The sequence below is a fragment of the Gadus chalcogrammus genome, chromosome 3, assembly GCF_026213295.1.
Source record: "Gadus chalcogrammus isolate NIFS_2021 chromosome 3, NIFS_Gcha_1.0, whole genome shotgun sequence".
NCBI lineage: Eukaryota > Metazoa > Chordata > Actinopteri > Gadiformes > Gadidae > Gadus > Gadus chalcogrammus.
This window is the reverse complement of record NC_079414.1, coordinates 4,966,112-4,986,837: the sequence shown is the minus strand read 5'-3', so window position 1 is coordinate 4,986,837 and position 20,726 is coordinate 4,966,112. Positions and strand designations below refer to the sequence as shown.

At 45.1% G+C, this 20,726-nt stretch overlaps 1 protein-coding gene across 1 annotated transcript; it reads right to left on the bottom strand.

Moving 5' to 3' along the window:
- Positions 1-10,088: 10,088 nt before the first annotated feature.
- On the bottom strand, positions 10,089-18,695 carry LOC130378316 (teneurin-3). The gene is made up of 5 exons (XM_056585115.1): positions 18,623-18,695; positions 18,344-18,443; positions 17,404-17,474; positions 11,337-11,627; positions 10,089-10,099 (listed from the first exon to the last, which is right to left on the bottom strand). The coding sequence occupies exons 1-5, from the start codon at positions 18,693-18,695 to the stop codon at positions 10,089-10,091; spliced, it is 546 nt and encodes a 181-aa protein (XP_056441090.1).
- Between the last annotated feature and the right edge of the window lie 2,031 nt (positions 18,696-20,726).

The window sequence follows — 20,726 nt, the reverse complement described above, 5'->3', positions numbered from 1 at the left end:
CTCCTCGGCAGCCTCCATCATATCCTCCTGGGGGACGGTGTGGGCCGGGAGACATTATCCCTCCAGTGTGTCCCGGGTCGGCCCCCGTGTCTCCTCCAACGGGAGGGGCCCGGGGGGGCTTCCTTAACAGATTCTCCAAACACCTGAGCCGGCTCTCCTCACCATGCAGGAGAGGCCGCTTTACTCTGAGGTCCTCCAGGACTCCCAGCTCAGGAGCCGCACTCGAGAGCAGCGACTTGAGATATTTAAAGTCCTCCACTCTGAATAATCCCTGCCCACCAACTTCAACGTCTTTGTCAGGCGTGCGGGGTGCTGATTTGCATAGCGACCACTTCAGACTCGGCTGCCAACAGCTCCAGAGAAGACAGGGGGCCGGCGTGCTTTCAAGCAAAAAGGACATCAGCAGATGGAGCGGAGACGCCACCCTGAGCGCCACCCTGGACCGCCGCCGAGCCCCGTTGATATTCTGTCTGTGGAAATCAGCAAGCAGGAGGGGCGACGGAGCACAGCCTGGCCGGGACACCGCCACTCAACACACTCCACTTAAAGGGCTGAGCATCCTCATGCTTTTTCCACATCTTCCTTTGCTTTAGACGGTCATGTGACATATGTATGCATGTTTTACGTCTGCTAAGCTAGATAAATATAAATCAGAGCCTGTGCGAGAATTCCCGCCCACCGACAACCCCTCAAAAAGTGTGTGAAACGGCTCGTTTGCGCTCAAACTTTACTTCCGTAACAGTGTGACTTCAGACTGCAGTGGGCGGAGCTGAAGTGCAAAAGTCGTGCCTGGCTACCCCGCAATATTTAGAACTTCTCGGGGGTGTGAATTTGGGACACACACAAAGCGTTCGACCAATCGCAACTGTGTGGGCGTGCTGACCAATCACAGCAGACTGGGCTTCTCGAGAGGGGGGCCTTAAAGCGACATGATACAAAACAGAAGGTATTTGAAAGACGCTGAATTTTTTTTTGCAGAAATGGTGTGAGAATAATATGGGGTATTTCTAACATACAGGCATGTAACCCTATTCTAGTAGTACCCCCTAATGGAATTATTAACTGTAAAGAAGCATAATATGGGATCTTTAATGTCGAAGCATGCGACACGACTCTCACCGTGCGCTAGGCCGCACACCAGCAGAACCCATACCCCCCCCACCCGGTAACACACTCCCTCAGGGTGCGTGGTCATCAGCCCTCTAACAAGCAGACTCCCCAGCGCCCTTATCATAAGACGTGAGAGGGTGAAGAGCCGCTCCGCTCTCCCCCAGACAGGACCGACCATCCCTCCTCAATCAGACTTCCTGTTATCGGGCAGAGGCTCCTCTCCGGCGGTCGGTGCCGGGGTGTCGGCGCCCCGGCACCGACCGCCCCGGCCAGGAGGGTAGCGGGTTCCTGCAAACCTCCCATTACCGCTCCAGAAGATGGGAACCAGCACCAGTCAATCCAGAAGGACAGGGGCTGTCTGGATTTCCATATGAGAGGCTGGGCCTCCGGGAGCCTCACTAAGCAGCCCAGGACCTCCAGAGCCGAGTGCAGCCCGAGTCTGTCAGTCAACCCTTACATTGGTCTGGAGGCAGGGCTTAGGCTGGAGGAAGGAGAACAGCGTCCTTTAGTTCCTCAAATGGTCAACTCCTGATGGTACCCCCCACATCTTCAACTGAGCCTACTGATATTGATTGTCCAGACCGGGTTGGTTTGAACGTTGGTTTGAACATCTCCTTGAAAGAACCAGAGTCTACAACAGTCGGGATGGTCCGTTTACTAAAAATACACATATTTGTGGTTTTGATAAACTTTTTCATTTTAACTGTTGTATTGACCATTTTCCCCATTCTCCGCTTTGCTTGTGTTGATGTGATGTAATGTTATTTAATGCAACTTCACAAACATTACAATAACACATTTTACTGAAATGTTTTTTTTTTGTTTTTTTTTGATTAATTGGTTCTATTATGAATTGAAAAGATTGTAATTACAACTTACATTTAACTGAAAAACCTCCAATCATCAATGCTGTCCTTATTGCTTGAAATCCCGTTTTGTTAGAGTACAACAATTAATATGCTTGAATGGCTAGGCCATAAATTGCCAGCATTCACATTGAAATAGTGGGGTTTTATTTCATTTTCTATACACCCCTGAGGAAAAATATAAGGGAGAGATGATTAATAGATGATACAAAGACATTTTATAAGAACACGGACACACACACATCACACACGCACACACACGCGCACACACACACACACACACACACACACACACACACACACACACACACACACACACACACACACACACACACACACACACACACACACACACACACACACACACACACACACACACACACACATAACCACACCTGGTATCTGCTTTAAAAGCCCTATAATATCAATATTTAAATACATTTCTACAATTGTAAACAAGAGGAATCTTGCGGAGGTGCAGATTTGCAGTAGAGAGGGGGGCTCCCATGGTGGCTGGGGGTGGCCGGGCTGTCTGCTAGCTATCTGGGCACTGAGTGAGCTATCATTCCTGGGCCGGCGTGCACCCTGAAAAATTCATACCTCCTATGATAAGCATGCATAGTTAAAGAAGAACAGTAAGGAAAGGTTTTATTGCATTCATCGTTTCTGTTATTGCAATATTTTCAACCCTATGATGTCTTATTAGAAGCGGCGGAGGGACGAGCACAAACGTGGAACACAGACACCAAAAACAATACATTAAGAGGGTCGGCATTTTGAATGCTGGGGGCTTTTGTTTCCCGAAAAATATGTTTTCAATGATTATAGAGAACGTTTTACCAACGCCTTGGTGTGTCAGCAGCAAGAAGCAGGACCAGTAGTAGATTGAAGAAAACCATTGTTGAAATCAGTGATATTTGAGTATATACCCCTGTAGCAACAGGCTAAACTGGATCTAAAATAAATATGCATAAAATCCACATCTTTTTTTGTATGTTTCAAGGTTGGACGGGTCCTGACGTGATCAAAGAACATACACACACAAGGCATCGTTTATGGAGGAACCGAATACAAAGTCCGCCCCCTCTCCTTTGAGCGACGAGTGGGAACGCAAAAATGCGAAAAGTGATTTGACAACAAATGTGTGTGAGTGTGTAAAAATGTGTTTTGTCAGCCCTGTTTTACCAGGTGTAACGTTGGGATCAGTGTGCTTGCTGTTAAAATGGATTATTAAACACACACGCACACGCGCACGCACACACACACACACACACACACACATACACACACACACACACACACACACACACACACACACACACACACACACACACACACACACACACATACACATACACATACACATACACATACACATACACATACACACACACGCACACACACGCGCGCGCTCGCGTGCGGTGCAGAGGGGCTGGGGTGTGAAATAGACCTGGGGGTATCAGCGTTCCTGGATGGCTGAGGCCATATGGAATGTGCACAATCTTGGTTGTTAAATAAAGATTAGTTAGGTCTTGGATAATTAGACAGAGGCCAACAACACACAATTTTGCACAGAAATAATTGCATAACTTGATTATTAAGCAAATATGCATATTTATTGGGAGGCCAGTAATTAAGCACACACCTTGATAGGCGTGTGCCTGTATACATGTATGTAGCTGAGTATACACGTTTTATGCATGAAATGCCTTCTCTCTGCAGTCTGTGTTTCAATCTCTGAAATGATCTCCTACTTGCCATTATCAAGTATAATAAGAAAAGTATAAATTATCATTCTATTATTGTCTACATGTGATCTGAGATGTGGCTCATCTACAAAGCATGCTGTCTGCTCGCTTCAGTTTGTCTCAACTCATTTGATCCCTCTCGACTACGCCTTTGAGTACGACCCATTACCTATTTGATCAATTTTTGTTTTTGTATTGGCCTTCAACAAAGACCATGCAGTGTAAGTTGAACACGCTGTGATTTGTGTACGGAATGCACAAAAAAGAAGCAAATTAACAACAGGCCGTAACAGCTGCATACAAGACACAGCAAAGACAAAAAGGATGATGAACGCACACACACACACACGCACACACATACAAACAGACACGCACGCACTCGCACACGCACACACACGCACACACACACACACACACACACACACACACACACACACACACACACACACACACACACACACACACACACACACACACACACACACACACACACACACAAGGCTGTGTGGTCTTTATGAATGCATAGTGACACAAGCACAGACATTATAGTCAGACAGACACACTAATAGCAGCCTGGTTCTTTGAAGAAGTAACTCTGACCTGGAATGAAGTCACTGTGTGGGAGGAAGGTACAGAACTTCCCTCGCCTTTTAACTTTCTCCTGCGGCAAACTGCCTGTGGTTTGTATGAACAAGTGGAGCGCGGTACACCCTATGGCTCAGGTCCCCCCCACCACCAGGGCCTGTGTGTGCGCATGGCAGAGTTTGCTGCATGCATGTAGCAGTGTTGAGCCTTAGAAATGGCTTGTCTTAAACAGATTAGTGATGACAAATGGATTAAGCTGTGTGTTAATATAAAGTAATTCAGCTTAAACAAATGGATGATACAGCACATGCATCTATCAAACATTCCCCTCATGTCACCCTCCATAATATTATCCCCCTCCGCTCTGTTAATCCCGTTAGGAAAAGGGCGGATAGTGTGTGTGTTTAGTGTGTGTGTGTGTTTGTGTGTGTCTGTGTGCGGTGGTGTGTGTTGTGTGCTCGTATGCTGTGGTGTGTGTGTTTGTCTGTGTAAGTATGTTTGTGTGTTTGCGTGTGTGTGTGTGTGCATGTGTGTGTGTGTGTACACATGCGTGTTTGTGTGTGTTTGTGTGTTTAATGTGTGTACGTGTTCGTCAGTTTGGATGTGTTTGTCTGTGTGTGTGTGTGTGTGTGTGTGTGTGTGTGTGTATGTATGTGTGCGCGATTGTATGTGTGTTTGTGTTTTTCTGTATGTGTCTGTGTGTGTGTGTATGTGTGTATGTGTGCGCAGTGTTGTGTGCACAGTGTGCAGTGCTGTGTGTGTTTGTCTATGCATGTGTTTGTGTGCGTGTATGTGTGGCCGTGTGTGTGTGTGTTAGTGTGTGTGTGTTTGTGTGTGAGTGTGCGTGTGTGGAGGGGGGTAGGTGGTGTAACGACTAAATCCTATTACTCAAAACAATAGACAGATAGATACTATATGTAGTGAAACTAATTTATATCTGCACATACATTTGAACAGGCTTCCTATTCTCAGCGGCTCCTGTTTCGTGTTTTACAGTTAACTCAACCAACTATAAATTATCAGGACTTTATACTTTATTTTTATGGATCCTATAAAAATGAGAAGGAGTTGAAATAGTGTTTCCTTGTGACAGGTAGTGGGGTCAGGGAGATCCAGTGCACGGACGCTTATAATCACCGCATCATTGATCTACGTCTCCCCCTGCATCTTGCTTTTCTTAGACACTCTATCCCTCTCCGGGCTGAGGTCACCGGTGTCCGGTGACGGGCAGCGCGACAGCTGGGCACCCTTGGGTACAGACACCAGCAGTTTGAGTGTGTGCTATGTGTCTGTGTTTATGCTCACCAGGGAGCGGGCCAGACATCCCCCGTCTCACGTTGCGTCCCAGGAGAACAAATGAAGGCCGGGGCTTGGAGGATGGGGGGGCGCATTGTTTGATCCTGGAGCCCCTCTCAGGGTCATCACCTTATTCTATTGCTATTTATATTTATGCTCTTGCATCTCCCTTTCCTTACTTTTGTCTCTGATGTACTTACTTATCCTCTTTCATGAATTTATTTATATATATATATAAATAATAATAAATAATAAATAAATAAATGAATCCATCTCTTTTTCCATCTCTCTCTCTCTCACTCACTGAAACTCATTCTGCAACCAAAGCAGTTGAGAGAACCCCCAAGCTTGCTTTACACGATCTGTGATCTGTGTGTGTCTGTGTGTTTGTGTGTCTGCAATTGTGTGTGTGTGTGTTTGTCTGTGTGTGTTTGTGTGTGTGTGTGTGTGCAAGTGTTTGTGTGTGTGTGTGTGTGTGTGTGTTTGTGTTTGTGTGTGTGTGCGTGTCCAAGTGTGTGCATGTGTGTGCGTGTGTGTATGTGCGTGTGTATTTGTGCGTGGTTGTGTGTGTGTGTGTGTGCATGTGTGTGTGTGTGTGTGTGTGTGTGTGAGTGTGTATGACTGTATGTGTGAGTGTGTGTGTGTGTGTGTGTGTGTGTGTGTGTGTGTGTGTGTGTGTGTGTGTGTGTGTGTGTGTGTGTGTGTGTGTGTTTGCGATTGCGTGTCTGTGCAAGTGTGCGTGTGGTGTGCTTATGATTCTCCTGGGGAAGCTCCTCTAAATAGCCCAAGAGATCAGGCAAAGGCCACTGTGAGTGTTGGTTTTAAAAGTCAATCACAACAGTAAAGCATGTGTCAAGGAGCGGGCCAGAGGGTCCCAGCCCCACCCACCAGGAGGAAACAAGGAGCAAACATATTTTTCCTTTTCTTAGTGTGTATGTGACCTGTATAATATACAGAGATTGAGATGGCAGACACTGTTTGTTCAAAACAAATGTCCAATTATTAACATGTCAAAATACAAAGACAAACCTAAACACATTCACAAGGTGACACAAACACATGCACACGGACAAATGCAGACACAAGCACAAAGGAAAAGGCACAAACACATCACGTCACTCTGTGTGACGGACAAATGCAGAACCATACAAACAAACACACCTGCTATTTAAGGAGTCAATTACCCTACAAAAGCTGACGACTACTCACTTTCAGAAGCAGGAAAGGAATACCCCTGAGTTTTAACATCAACATCATAATGCCATTTAATAAAAACATGATCAAACTTAATATGGAAAATACAAATACTCAGCACTTTATTCCAGCCTTAATTACTCTTACCATCTTAATGAAAACACACTGTGTGTGCGTGTATGTGTCTCTCCCTTGAGGAGAATACAGTTGTAAGGAGTGTGTGTGTGCATGTTGAATAAAATAGTTCTTTATTAAGAATGAGATTTGCACCTGTTAGGGAAAGCTTTCCAGAGGATAATAAAAACACACAAGCACACAAGCACACACACACACACACACACACACACACACACACACACACACACACACACACACACACACACACACACACACACACACACACAAACACACAAACAGACACACACACTAATGACAGCTCAGCTAAATTGTGGCCATTAATTATATTCATTAGCGGGGGTGTTCCTGTGTGTACTGTCGCCCCCTGCTCCTCCAACTGCTCCCCCCCACAACGCACATCATCGTGACATGCGCTCGGTCATCTGACACTACTCATGTTGACACAACATATGTTCATAGATCCGTCTATTCCATAGCCTATGCATATTTGAGTGCAGAACATATGCATATGTTATATGTGCTGCAGAACAGGAACCTGCTGGTAATCACTTTTACTGAGACAGGCCCGTTTTATATTGTAACTTTGTTACTTCTAATACTTTCCTGCATAATAAAAAAAAGAAAAAAAAAGAGTAATATATTTAAATAGTTTTATGTAGACCTATACATATTTTTTTTATTAAGTACACTGCAATTTAGAGTTTAGCAAGGGAGCAATTTAAAAGGAATAAACTGTCAGTCAGAGTGTGTGTGTGTGTGTGTGTGTGTGTGTGTGTGTGTGTGTGTGTGTGTGTGTGTGTGTGTGTGTGTGTGTGTGTGTGTGTGTGTGTGTGTGTGTGTGTGTGTGCGCGTGCGTGCGTACGTGCGTGCGTGTGTGTGTGTGTGTGTGCGCACGTGTGTGTGTTTGTGTGTGTGTGCGTGTGTGTGTGTGTGTGTGTGTGTGTGTGTGTGGATGTGTGTGTGTGTTTGTGTGTGTGTGTATGTGTGCATGTTTGAATAGGCGAAAAGGCATTATGTTTAATTCAGGTGGTAACAGATTAAAGGGGACATATTATAAGGATTAGGATTTGGGTTGTTGTTTTGGATCTTTGGTGCTCCCACACGCATACAAACTTTGAAAAGTCTGGACATGATTTTTTAGTGAGATATTCTGAAAGTACCCCGCCTACAGTTGCCAAACGAGCGAGTCAGTTTCGGCACCCCATCCTATGTAGGAAGGGGGCACAGTTGAATATTACCTCCCACTTCCCCAGTCCCCTCCAATCAGAGCATAGATACGATTTTGTGGACCAGCAGACGAGCTGCTCCGGCGGGGGGAACTCGGCGGCAGCTCAGCTCTGGGAGTAGGCTACAATCCCTTTCTCTACCGGACTGCCGCCGAGCTCCCCCTGCCGGAGCTGCCGGACTGCCGCCGAAGCTTTGGCGGCGGCCGGACGGCCTCGCCGCAGATTCGGCTGCAGTCCGGCAGCTCAGCTCCCGGAGTGCAATCCCTTTATCCTCTATGTCGCGTTTCATGTACTTCAGAGAGTCAAGGCCAAAGTTCCTTTCCCCCAATTCTTCTCAACCATGGCCGAGATAACCCCCACTACGAGTCTTTACTTGTTGTGGAAGTACCAGAGACGTCAGACGAAGTCTTTATGATTCATAATATCATCCAAGGCGCACTAAGGTTTTGGCCGTGATATTAGATATAATATTATACAAAACCCATATATAATATTATTATTATATTATATTTATATTATATAGATATAGAGCTCCAGGAGTCCGCGAACAGCAACAATCCCTTCTCCTCCATGCTGTGGTTCAGTCTGACAGCTCATTGGTCAATGGGCAGCAGCTCATTTGCATTAAAGCTACAGACACCAGAAACAGCGCATTCTGAAGGGACTGAAACAGAGGGGAATAGCGGTAGGCAAGATTTTATTTCCCAAAAGCTATTTCCAGCAAATAGCTTCAAAAACATGTTTTCTGGAACTCAAATACTATGTTTAATTGTTGGGAAAAAAACATAATATGTATCCTTTAATAAAATCTTTAATTAAAAGCTATAAATAAAATACTTGTTAGCTGATTTCAATTCAATTTTAATGGAAATACCTTAGACACACAAAACCTATTTAAGAAATGCAGAGATAAGAGCTGTAGAGGTGGTTCTCCACAGCAGAAGTTTTCTTCGTCTCGCTAAGAGTTACAGAAGCTGCAACATCTCTATCCTCTGGGGCCAACATGATGAGGGGTGGGCTGGTTTGGACTCAATGTTGAGAGCTCGCTTTAACATTTAAACAGAAGACCACAACCACCACTTAACAAGGGACAAGCCTGGATGTATTTGAAAGGTTAGCTGTTGATGCAGACTCCTCACAGCTGCTAGACTGATGAACTAGGTCAGGAGGTATTTCAGCAAGCCTGCTTCTACTCTATGGAAAACCTTCAACTGAATCACACTCATGGTAGCACATATTTGTTGTAGTTTCTATTTGAGAGATGTGTTACAGAGTCCAACAGAGAGATGAGTATTTGAAGGGGGTTTATAGGTAGGGAGGAGAACATTGAGGCAGGAAAGAACAACAAATGACACAATCGGGCCACTAATACACATTTTCCTTTCATAGGGGCATTCATCCAAACTGATAATTTATCAGTATTGGCTGCCCAGTATTAAATTATAACATTTGGAAGAGCAAGGGGAACGCTGGAGAAGCCAAGCCACTTCTTAAATCTTGGGGTTTAACCAGCACAAATAAACAAAGAAACACCTTTGTCAGGTTAGAAAACAAAGATTTTGCTCGATCGAAACAAATAGAAAAATCTAGGAAGAAAGTTAATTTTCACTGACTGAATCCTATCGGATAATGAAAGTGGTAATAAATTGTTGAAAGTCCTCTTTCGTTTTCAGGGTGTGAAGGGAAATGTGTGTAAAGACGCACGATTCTGTGTGAGGTTGATAAGAAGTTTATCGATTAATTCTCGTATATTTTAAGCTTACTTTTTTAATTTATTTCGATTGATGTTCAAGATGACGCAGGGTCATTTAGATATAACAAGAGGTCATCTGAATGAAGCTTTGCTCAGTGCTCTGTTCTGGAGCGCTGTATTCCTGGTCTGAGGGGCTGCATTGTGCTCATTAGAGACAGAGGGTTACCCTCTGTCACCGTTCAGCTGGTGAAAGGGGACAGTAAGAGGGGCTCTCACACAGGCAGGTGGGGATGAGTGTAGTAGTCTTACCCAGGACACCAGGTTATGGCATTGGCCAAATTTGTGCAAGATGGCAAATAATTTATCCCCCTCCAGGCGTTTGTTCCTGGGAAATTTGAAAGAGAATCAGTCCATTTATTCTGACCTTGTTTCCGTGTGTTTGGAGGACCCGGGGTCTTCCCTCTCTGCATGCACACAATTACTTTGTTGATTTCTTTCCCTTGGATAGCACTTTTCAATTTAGCAAATATGGCCGATTCAACAGTGGGGAATTGTAAAGCATCCAGAAACCAATCCATCCTGACCAGCAGAGTGAGGCGTGTGAAGGCTGGAGGGTGGGTCGGACCGCAGAACAACCTTATTGTTCTTAATCCCGTGAATTAGTGGGGATGTGCTACTGCCAACGGGGTGCATTGGTAGTTAACTATTCTTGCTGTATCACTGTGACAATGATGGGAGTGCAACAGTGAAGGTTCTGCATGTATCCGAAGACACCACAACATTGTAGATTACAAATAATCTCATTTTTGTGCAGAGTATGTGGTTGATATCTGGTTTAAGCAGCCTCACCAGGCCCAAGACCGATGGATTGGACTCTGGGGCTGGGTGGGGCTGCACCCATTGAGCAATCAACGGCCGCAGGTTAAACCAGCCATCACCGCACACACCAGGAGAACTCGGGACGCAAGGACAAACCTGCTCTGTATGAGATGGCATCGAACTACAATAAACCGCTTTCAACCACATCCAACTGTCCGGGAGTCTGAGGTGTCCTGTAAGGCCACCCCGATGTTGTGTGCTCAGGAGAACTGCTCCCTCCCACTCTCCCTCCCCCTTTGTGGAGCGCAGGTGAAGGCTTAGAGGAGCATGTCTATTAGCGTTCTTCATGGCTCCAGGCAGCTCTAGAAGTATTATTTTTCGATCGTCTTTGGAATGAGATGTAAGACGTTAAGGTGGGAGAAAGCTTTGAGAGATTAGGCATTATGCCCGGAGTCGAAAGGCAGTCTGCTGACGCACCCAGGAGATGCTGCTTGCGGAAACCACAGATTTAACAACGATGACCCAATGCATAAGGCCAGAGAGGATGACGTCCTAGTGAGCTGGTGCCGTCTGACGTGGGCAGGAGGACGTGAGTGACTCATACTGTCTGTGTGTGTGCATAGAGGTATATATAGCGAGTGTCCCCTCGAGAGAGCCTTACCGTTGTCGCTGTCCGACTTGTTCTCGTGCTCTGTGTCGGTGAGCGTTAGCGCCGAGTTGGAGCGGCTGGAGAGGCAGGAGTTGCGTCCGGGGGTCTTCCCCACCGGGGCCCCGCGGCCCCAGAGCCGCATGGCGTGCTCGGGGGACATCACGGCCTGCCGGTCGCCGTCCAGCTCGCCGGCCGTGCCCACGGAGTAGCCGCGGTGGGGCAGGCCCATCTCGGAGCAGAAGGCCAGTCCGCGGCGTGCCGCCGGCTCGCAGATGCCCAGCTGACGCAGGCCGAAGTTCTGACCTGGGGGGGAAGGGGGAGACGGCGTCAGCCACCTTTGCTGCTGGGTAGTTTTGTTTGAATCTTAATGATAACAGTCACTCTAATCTGGGCCTGTTAAGACCCACTGTGGGGAGGTGTATGATAGCCATGGCCAAGACACTCACATCAACATTATGCACTGTGGTAATACGTGAGGTTTACTGTCTTCAGCAGGAACATCTCAAGAGACCACACACAATATTGCCTGAACACACATTCTCACACACACATACACCCACACACACAAACACACATACACACACACAGCCCCCCTTCCCCCACTCATACACACATAAAAACCAACACAGCCCGATGCATAGGGCGTGTATGTAAACCTATATATAGTGAGTGTTTTATCCCAGCGGGTCACAGAGGATAGAGGGAGAGAGAGAGAGAGAGAGAGAGAGAGAGAGAGAGAGAGAGAGAGAGAGAGAGAGAGAGAGAGAGAGAGAGAGAGAGAGAGAGAGAGAGAGAGAGACAGAGAGAGAGAAAAGGTATGCTTGTTCTGGTTGGCAGGTGGAATTTTTTCTGAAGGGTGACTCACAGATGTGTGCGGTTCCGCTCTCTTTGAAGAGAGGGATGCTCATGAACACACACAAACACACAAACACACATTCATAAATCCACACTCAATAGCACGGAAAGTGTGAATAGTAAAGTCCTTGGTTTATTGGTATTCAACAATAATGGAATTTTTCTCTCAATAACGCTTCTTTAATGAAACCATTTTATTATTCCTTCACATCACACCTTTGGCTGGCTGGGAGTAACAGTGCAGCCTGCATATGGCTACACATATGCAAAAAGGAGCCCCGATGTTAATATAAATAACACACATTTATTTACACTCCAAAAACACTTTTGGATGTAATAAATATACCTGCATCATGCCCATTTGACCGTGGCGAGGCGGAGAGGCACATTAGCCTCTCTGTATTTCGCGCCACACCTTCTCCGTATTTGCATTAACAAATGATGTGATTAAAGGTCTGAAGCGGCCCAGGCTCACCATTGGTCTGATAATGGTAAAAGGTGAAAATCTAATAACACAAGTGCTGTTACAATGGTGGGATTGTGCCAGTGTCCTTCAACTTGACGGAAAATGACATGGCTGGGTAAGCACAACCTGAATAATCAAATATCTTTCCCATTACTGGACACCACAGCGAGCCAAGGCCTGACTGCCTCTCCCAAGCAACTCCTTGGACTCCCTAAGGTAAATAAACAAATAAATACATTTTGTATTTATTATGAGATCTATTTAAGTGTATTGAGGGTATAATGAATGCACAATGTGCAGAAACTTTCTATTTAAATGCTGATGTAAATTTTTAAATAATAATGCTATTGAATGAATCCGTTACCTATCACTGAAACAAATCGTACACACCTCGTCATGGTCTCTCTACTAATAAAATAAATGGGGATCATCTATCTGGGGGCATTCTACAAAGGGACGCGCTGAGGAGGACGGGACTCCTGACTCAGGCGGCGCATGTCACACTCTAACGCGGGATGATGCTCATCCACTCACCATGACATCAGTGAAAACATTCCAAGCGGAGGCTCTGTCGCCCATGGTAACCGCATGGTAACTGGGGCCGAGCCTGCTGCAACTGTCAATTGTTCCAAATGCTTCTCGGCTTCGCCCAGTCTACCTCAAGTGTAATGAATTGGGATTAGGCCCTCCGTGTTTTCTCTTGTCTTCCACAATAGGAGCTGTACGGGATTGATGATGAAAGGGCTTTAAATAACATTTGGGCTTGTTTATGAGCAGGCAGTACGATAAATCGTTACCAGCCATCCAGCCAAATGGAATCTGCCAAAGCTCAAAAAATAAAATAAAAAAACCTGCCGACAAACAATTTGATCTTTGGGTGTTAAAGAGGATGCCCAGATGGATATTGATGCACTGTAATACCTGTAGGAGTTCATGTGGAATACATAATTGAGTTGCTTTATAATTTCTATGTGAGCTTTACGATCTTTAATCTAAATATCGAGATATCTATTAGCCATGTACTCTGTGCGTATCGAGTATCCTTCAGAAGATAATGATACTATAATATAATGAATATATACACACATATATATAAATATATATGAATCATATATATATAATACATAGATGTTTGTTAATATGTTTATAATTGTGTGTTAATTTATATATATATATGTGTGCGTCAATATGTATACATATATATGTGCATGTATATGTGGATATTGCTATTTTAGATAGCTATGATATTTCTGAAAGCATTAAAATAATAAATAATAGCATAAATTTCATCTGGATATCTACAAATAAATAAATAAATACATTCTAAATCCCCGTAAATGATTCAGGTTCAAAGTGATGTTGATTTCAGAATCACATTGAGTGTTTAGCCCTCACTTAAGAGCAAGTAATGATGAAATCTACTTAACCACAACATTGATCACATCATGTGGTCCCTCCAACAAATCAATATAATTCCTATTAATAATATATATCTTTATCTTTGCTGACATTAAACATTTTGATGTTTCAAAATGGATATGTGTATGTTATTGGATATGTTAAAACTGGTTATTAATCTAAATTAAATTAGGATATTTTCAAATAAATCAAAAGGCCTTTGAAATTTAAATGAGACAAAGTCTGCAAACTTATAGCACACACCACTACTTCGATCCATTATCAGAAAAAAAGAGTAGAGAAAAATATGAAAGCTTCCCTTAATTAACCAGGCAACAAGAGATAACGAGAACTGCAGTCCAATTAAGGATTTTATTAATTTTAAATGAGCCCACAGTGTAAAATGAAAGCGATAAGATAATTGACTAATTATAATTTCCTCCTTCCCAAAATATTGATGCTACGTTAATTGGAATAGAAGAAGAATGAATGGGCTTTGTGATCTAGCACACTTTCTCCATTGTTTTAATTCCACCTCAATAGAATTCACTTCATTTGCCACATTCATCAAATCCTTGCTTCATTTGAACAATACATTTAACGTATGATTAATCTATAATGATATCAGCAGCAGGGGCAACACTTCTATGTGTTTGCCTCCACGATTCTGGTACATATACCACGTTTTTTTAGTTAAAAACAAAGTTTTAGAATTATTTTATTATCATATCATTATAACCATTATTTACCAGGTCTTTACCACGGATTGAGCAAGGCTATATTCGTTTTGTTGGTTCATGTACCTCAGGGAGTCAAAGCCAAAGTTCCTTTCCCCCAATACCTTCTCAACCATTGCTGAGATAACCCCCACTTCAAGTCTCATTGTGGAAATGAAATGTTATTGCACATAACACGTTGGTTCTTTGAACTCTCTCGTATTTCTACAACGAGACTGTAGTGGGTGTTATCTCAGCCATCGTTGAGCCTTGCTGCCCCCCGCCCACTGCCATGAGGCACCACCGCCCGGCAGCGGGCAGCGGGCAGCGGGCAGCGGGCAGCGGGCAGCGGGCAGCGGGCAGCGGGCAGCGGGCAGGTGTGGGGGAAAGGAACTTTGGCTTTTACTCCCTAAAGTACATGAACCAAGACATGGAGGAGAAAGGGATTGTTGCCCGAGATTGTCTCCCGTTTGAGCCCCGCTTCCCACTGCCCGCTTCCCGCTGCCGAGGCGGCAAGGCTCCGGCGGGAGAAAATTGCGGTAAACAATCGCGGGAAAAATCCTTTTCTCCTCCATGTCGTTGTTCAGTCTACTTCAGATTGATGTGGATGTGGAAGAACCAGAGACGTCGGAGAACCGGACGCAGTCGTTTGAGAACCATAATATCTTCTGGAGGCGCACACAGCTTTTGGCCATGATAATATATATGATATGATATAGATATCTATGTATAATATGATAATATTTAGATAGAGCTCCAGGACTCCCGAATATTTACAGAACACGGCCAAAGGCTGTGTGCGCCTCGCCATTTCCATACATCCACTGTAAACAGCGGATGGTTCCGTGGCCGCAAGCTGCTCAGGGCCACACCCCCACCCTCCTCCGTGACCCGCCTCTCCTCCTCATTTGCATTAAAGCTACAGACACCGAAACGGCGCGTTTGGGGAAAGCTCAATGTGCGACTGGCTCGTAGTGGCTGTAATTATGCACCACGGCTGAATTTCGGGAACGTCTTCAAATACTGTGTTAGAGGCCCACTAATATCTTTATTAAAGCATTAGTAGCATGCCATGGGACCTTTAATAAAATTGCAATTTTATTTTAGTATTTAATACACTTAACTTAAACCTATACTATATTAGTAGCTGTACACTGTTCACCTATTTGTAAACTACAAATAGGTGATGTCTCTATAAGAGAATCGTTAAGGCAGGATGAGTAGAAGTGTGGAGAAAGAACCAGGATAGAGATCAGTTGTGGGTGAAGTTAGTCAGAATTTAGTCAGTGTTGTGATGAATGAAGGCATAATGAATCTGAATATTATGGCCGGATTCACTAAGTGTGCCTAAAGGAATATTATCCAGGGATATAGAAAATAATTATTACAAGAAAACAATTGCTTCGTGATCTAATGACAGATACAATTCCGACAGGTGAAAGCATCGCCTCGGTGACTGTTTTAATAAAAACAAACATAAAACGCAGTGTTGCTTTGTTTGCAATAGATTGTGTGTAACCAGTGCACAACCTTATAGGTATATTTTGAAGATAAATAACAACCGATATGCCAGAATATTTTTTAACTAACTAGCTAACAAAATTTCAAACTGTTAAGGGGCCAAGTTGCAGTGTCCAATTAGCAGTGTGTGTGAATGTGCGTCAGTGTGTCAGTGTGTGTGCGTCTGCTACTGTGTTTGTGCATTTGTGTGTGTGTTTGAATGTTTGTGTGTGTGTGTTTGCGTGTAGTTGTTTATGTGTGAGTCTGAGTGTGTTTGTGTGTGTGTATGTGCATGCGTGTGTGTGTGTGTGTGTGTTTGTGTGTATGTGTGCATGTATGTGTGTGTGTGTGTGTGTGTGTGTGTGTGTGTGTGTGTGTGTGTGTGTGTGTGTGTGTGTGTGTGTGTGTGTGTGTGTGTGTGTGTATGTGTGTGTGAATGTGTGTTTGAAACCTTGCGTGCGTGTCGCCTGAGTTCCGTTTGGGCGTGCCCAAAACAAAAGTTCAAGCTAGGGTGAGGAAGGAGTTTCCTCCCAGTGTCTCACATACTTAATAACAGTCAGAAGACACTGAGGCAGGGGCCAACAGAGGGAGAGGAACACGAGACCGGGAGATGTGAGCGGACAGAGGAGAGGTGAGGAGACACTTACAGGAGCGGCTCATTTACCTTCCAGAGGAGCAGGGGGACATCGGAGAGGGGGAGGACGGGGAGGACGGGGAGGACGGGGAGACAATGGGCATGGGAGGTTCCTCAATGAAGGAAGTGAAAGCTGAGGAGTTATTGTTCCAGGTAGGTAGCAGGGTGAGATGGGAAGGATACGTTCAGGGAGGGAAGAGTGAATGAAAAGGAAGGAGGCGGTGAGGGGCGAGGACAGGAGGGCGCTGGGTGGTGCTGAGTGGCAGACGAAGACAAATGAGGAAAGCACAGCAACGGAGCCTTTCAATGGATCCGTTTGGCAAGAAAGATAATGTGATGGCTGTTATGATTGTGTGTTTGCATGTGTGTGTGTTTCTGCGTACGTGTGTGTGTGTGTGTGTATGTGTGTGTGTGTGTGTGTGTCTGTGTGTGTGTTTGGTCTGTGCGTGCGTGTGCATGTGCGATTCTGCGTGTGTGTGTGTGTGTGTGTGTGTGTGCGTGCCCTCTCACCTTGCCTGCTGAAGTCGCCCTGCTCGCGGTGTACCATGTCCTTGTGTCCCCTGGTCGTTCCATACAGTAACCTAGCAACAGCAGCAGCCGGGGACAATAGTCAAGCGTTACTGGAGCACATAAGTGCTGGTGGGGAGCACATTGCGTTGATCCAGTCAAACATAATGTACAAGCCGTAAAACGGAGTCTAAACAGTCTCCATTATGGGGGCATCCTCTTCTTACCTGCTCACCTCCGAGCCGTCGCCTGTTCTACACTCAAAGGTCAGTGCCATTAATTCATCTCTTTCAAGAGAAAAGTTCTCAAAAGTTGGGGATCTGCTATTTGTGAGCCATAGCAGACATTCAGCGAGAAAGTTCCTCTTATGAATAATGGTCCTCCTTGTTAGATGCTTTGAAAGTAAAAAATAACCTCAGTTTAACAGGAGCTGGACTGTGATTTCAGCGATGGCTTTCATGTGAGCTGGGTTAGATACCAGCGGGTACCAGGCTGGTATGGCTGGAGCATCTACACAGTGTGCAGAGCTCAGATGTACAGAGCGCCCCGCATGGTAGAAACACAAAGCATGACAACATGAATCATACAGATGATAACGAATGAGAACCTTCCGCTTAGAAATCTGTTCATGAGCGGTTTATAATCCAAACGGTTTATAAACGGTATTCGCTGATTACAAAACCATGTCCACGGATTACCAAACCATAACCGCACATGATTAAACTGTGTGGACAGATTTGCGGTTTTATCCATGAAAGAAAACATGAATGACACCATCAGGTCTAATGTCCTGGAACGCCTCCCAGTGAATCACCTTCCATTAGCTTCAATCATGTGATTTGGCAGTCGGTCAAACCTGTCCTGAGTCTACGATACAGACGTATTGGCCCAACGGCCCCTCTGTGACCACAGGGGTCCACAGAGGGTTGAGTCTGACCCTCACCTGGTTTGATCCTGATGCTGGTCAAACGCCTTCAGTGTTTCACTGGACGAGTACGACTTCTGCGTGGGGACCCGGGGCCCCTGGGAGCCTACGCCGCAGTCTCCGCTGTCCCCAGACGAGCCTAGCACGCGTGCACACCCACACATGCATCACAACAGGCGTGAGTATCGCTAACCATCCTGATACAGGGGTCACAATGCACCAGATATAACAATACACTGGGATTAACACGATACTGCTGCGGCAGCTATAGCGTGAGGGAAGAATGAAGGAGCATACATGCGTAGGGTCTCTCTTTATCCTTGCGACCCTTGGTCAGTGAGCAGTAGGGACGTCTCTCTTTCACTTCCATAGCGCTGCTGTCGCGAGTGCTGGTCGGGATACCAGCAAACATGCAGGCATGCTGCTGCACACCCAGGGGAACGGAGCAAGTGAGGGCGGCTCACCCGGGGGGGGGGGGAGAGGGGGGGCAGACTCAGGATCTGCAGACCGTACCTGGGAGGGGAAGGGGAGGGAGGTAGAGAGGGGGAGGGAGGAAGAGAAGGGGAAGGAGGTAGAGAAGGGGAGGGAGGTAAAAAAGGGGTGGGAGAGGATATCGGGAACACAGTGTGAATATCTCAAACAGAAAAGGGCTTCATTTAACTATTATATCTATTATTTTATCTATTACACGTTTGTCAACTGAGGGTGTGAATTATGTGCACTACATCTATACTTTTGGATTACATTTGGATGAATACACATGTATAGGCAAACTTTAACTCCAATCGATAAAATACATAGTTTAGCTCAAAATCAGTAAAAAAAAGAGTCCACATCAGCAGGTGAAATGCATGCCTGATCAACCCTTCCAGAGCAGAATGTAAGTCAGGGAGAGCAGGGCAGAGAGCGACCTCTGTGTCAGTAGGCTTTAACAGGGACAACCTTCGATGGTCGATCTGATTCTGGATATCCAAGAGCATGGTGATATTAGCATGCAGATGGAGGCTTTGCCTGCATCGGTTTGTGGAGCCATGATGAATATTCACGGCGAGGAGTTGGTGCCATCACAAGCACACTCATTTGTTTGGTGGAACAAATTAAATCCAACAAAGGTAAGCAGAACTTCCGTAACCCCAACCATGTGAGATGAAAACACAACTAGATATTTTGTAGTTCGGTTACAACGAATACAAGTCGGAGTACTTTCAATTTGTAATTCAATTTCAGATTTGCACAAAAGTAAACAAATAACATGCACACACACAACCCAATGCACACACACAAAAAAAGCACACAAACGCAATTTTTTTTTAAATTGATCTCTCTCTTTCATACATAATACTTTAGTCAGGCAGCCTTTTGAAGCTCGGAGCAACACACACAAAGGCATGTTCATGAGTTCTGAATGCTCTTGATGAGCGGGATGTCTTCTGCTTCGTTCGTTCCACTAAATGCCCGCCTCTCAGCGGTCACCAGTGTGGCTACTGGTTGGCCCGCTGTTCACTCTCGCCTCCTCCATCCTAATGTCACTGAACTAAGCGGGCCTTGAAGGCCCTGACACACCGAGCCAACGTCACAGATTCTCCACGCAAAACAGCACTGACAGCCGAACCGGGGCGGGCTGTGAAACCATGGCCACCAGCTCAAAGCAGGGCCAGTCCTCCCAACCAACCACCTAACTACTCTGACATTTATCGTTTTTACAGCGACAACAAGACAGAGCCATGTTGATTATTATACATAATAGCAGTTTGCATGATTAGCATGTATTACAGATTCAAATTTATGCATTTTGATTAATGAATTATTGATTTATTATTATTACCCAATAATTTATTTAGTAAGGCTGTAGAAGTATCTATCTATTAAAATGTCTATTAAAATTTGAATCTTTAGTCCAACTTGTCCAGATATGTTAAGATAAAGCAAGATCAATTAAATTCAGAGGGACGGAATAAAAGAAGAATACAGATTGTGTGAGGAATGGGATCAGTTCTGTAATCTGAAAGGCCATTTACAGACTGGCTGACCTCTGAACCTGAGCGCTAGTGGCATAAATATAGCTGTGTGTGTGTGTGTGTGTGTGTGTGTGTGTGTGTGTGTGTGTGTGTGTGTGTGTGTGTGTGTGTGTGTGTGTGTGTGTGTGTGTGTGTGTGTGTGTGTGTGTGTGTGTGTGTGTGTGTGTGTGTGTGTGTGTGTGTCCAAGGTAATGCCTCACTAATGTCACCCCTAAAACAGCTCCAGGGAAATTTCTCTCTTGCACTCATGTATGCACGCAAATAGAGGGAGAAGCACACACACGCACACACAGGCAACACACACACACACACACACACACACACACACACACACACACACACACACACACACACACACACACACAAACAACACACACACACAC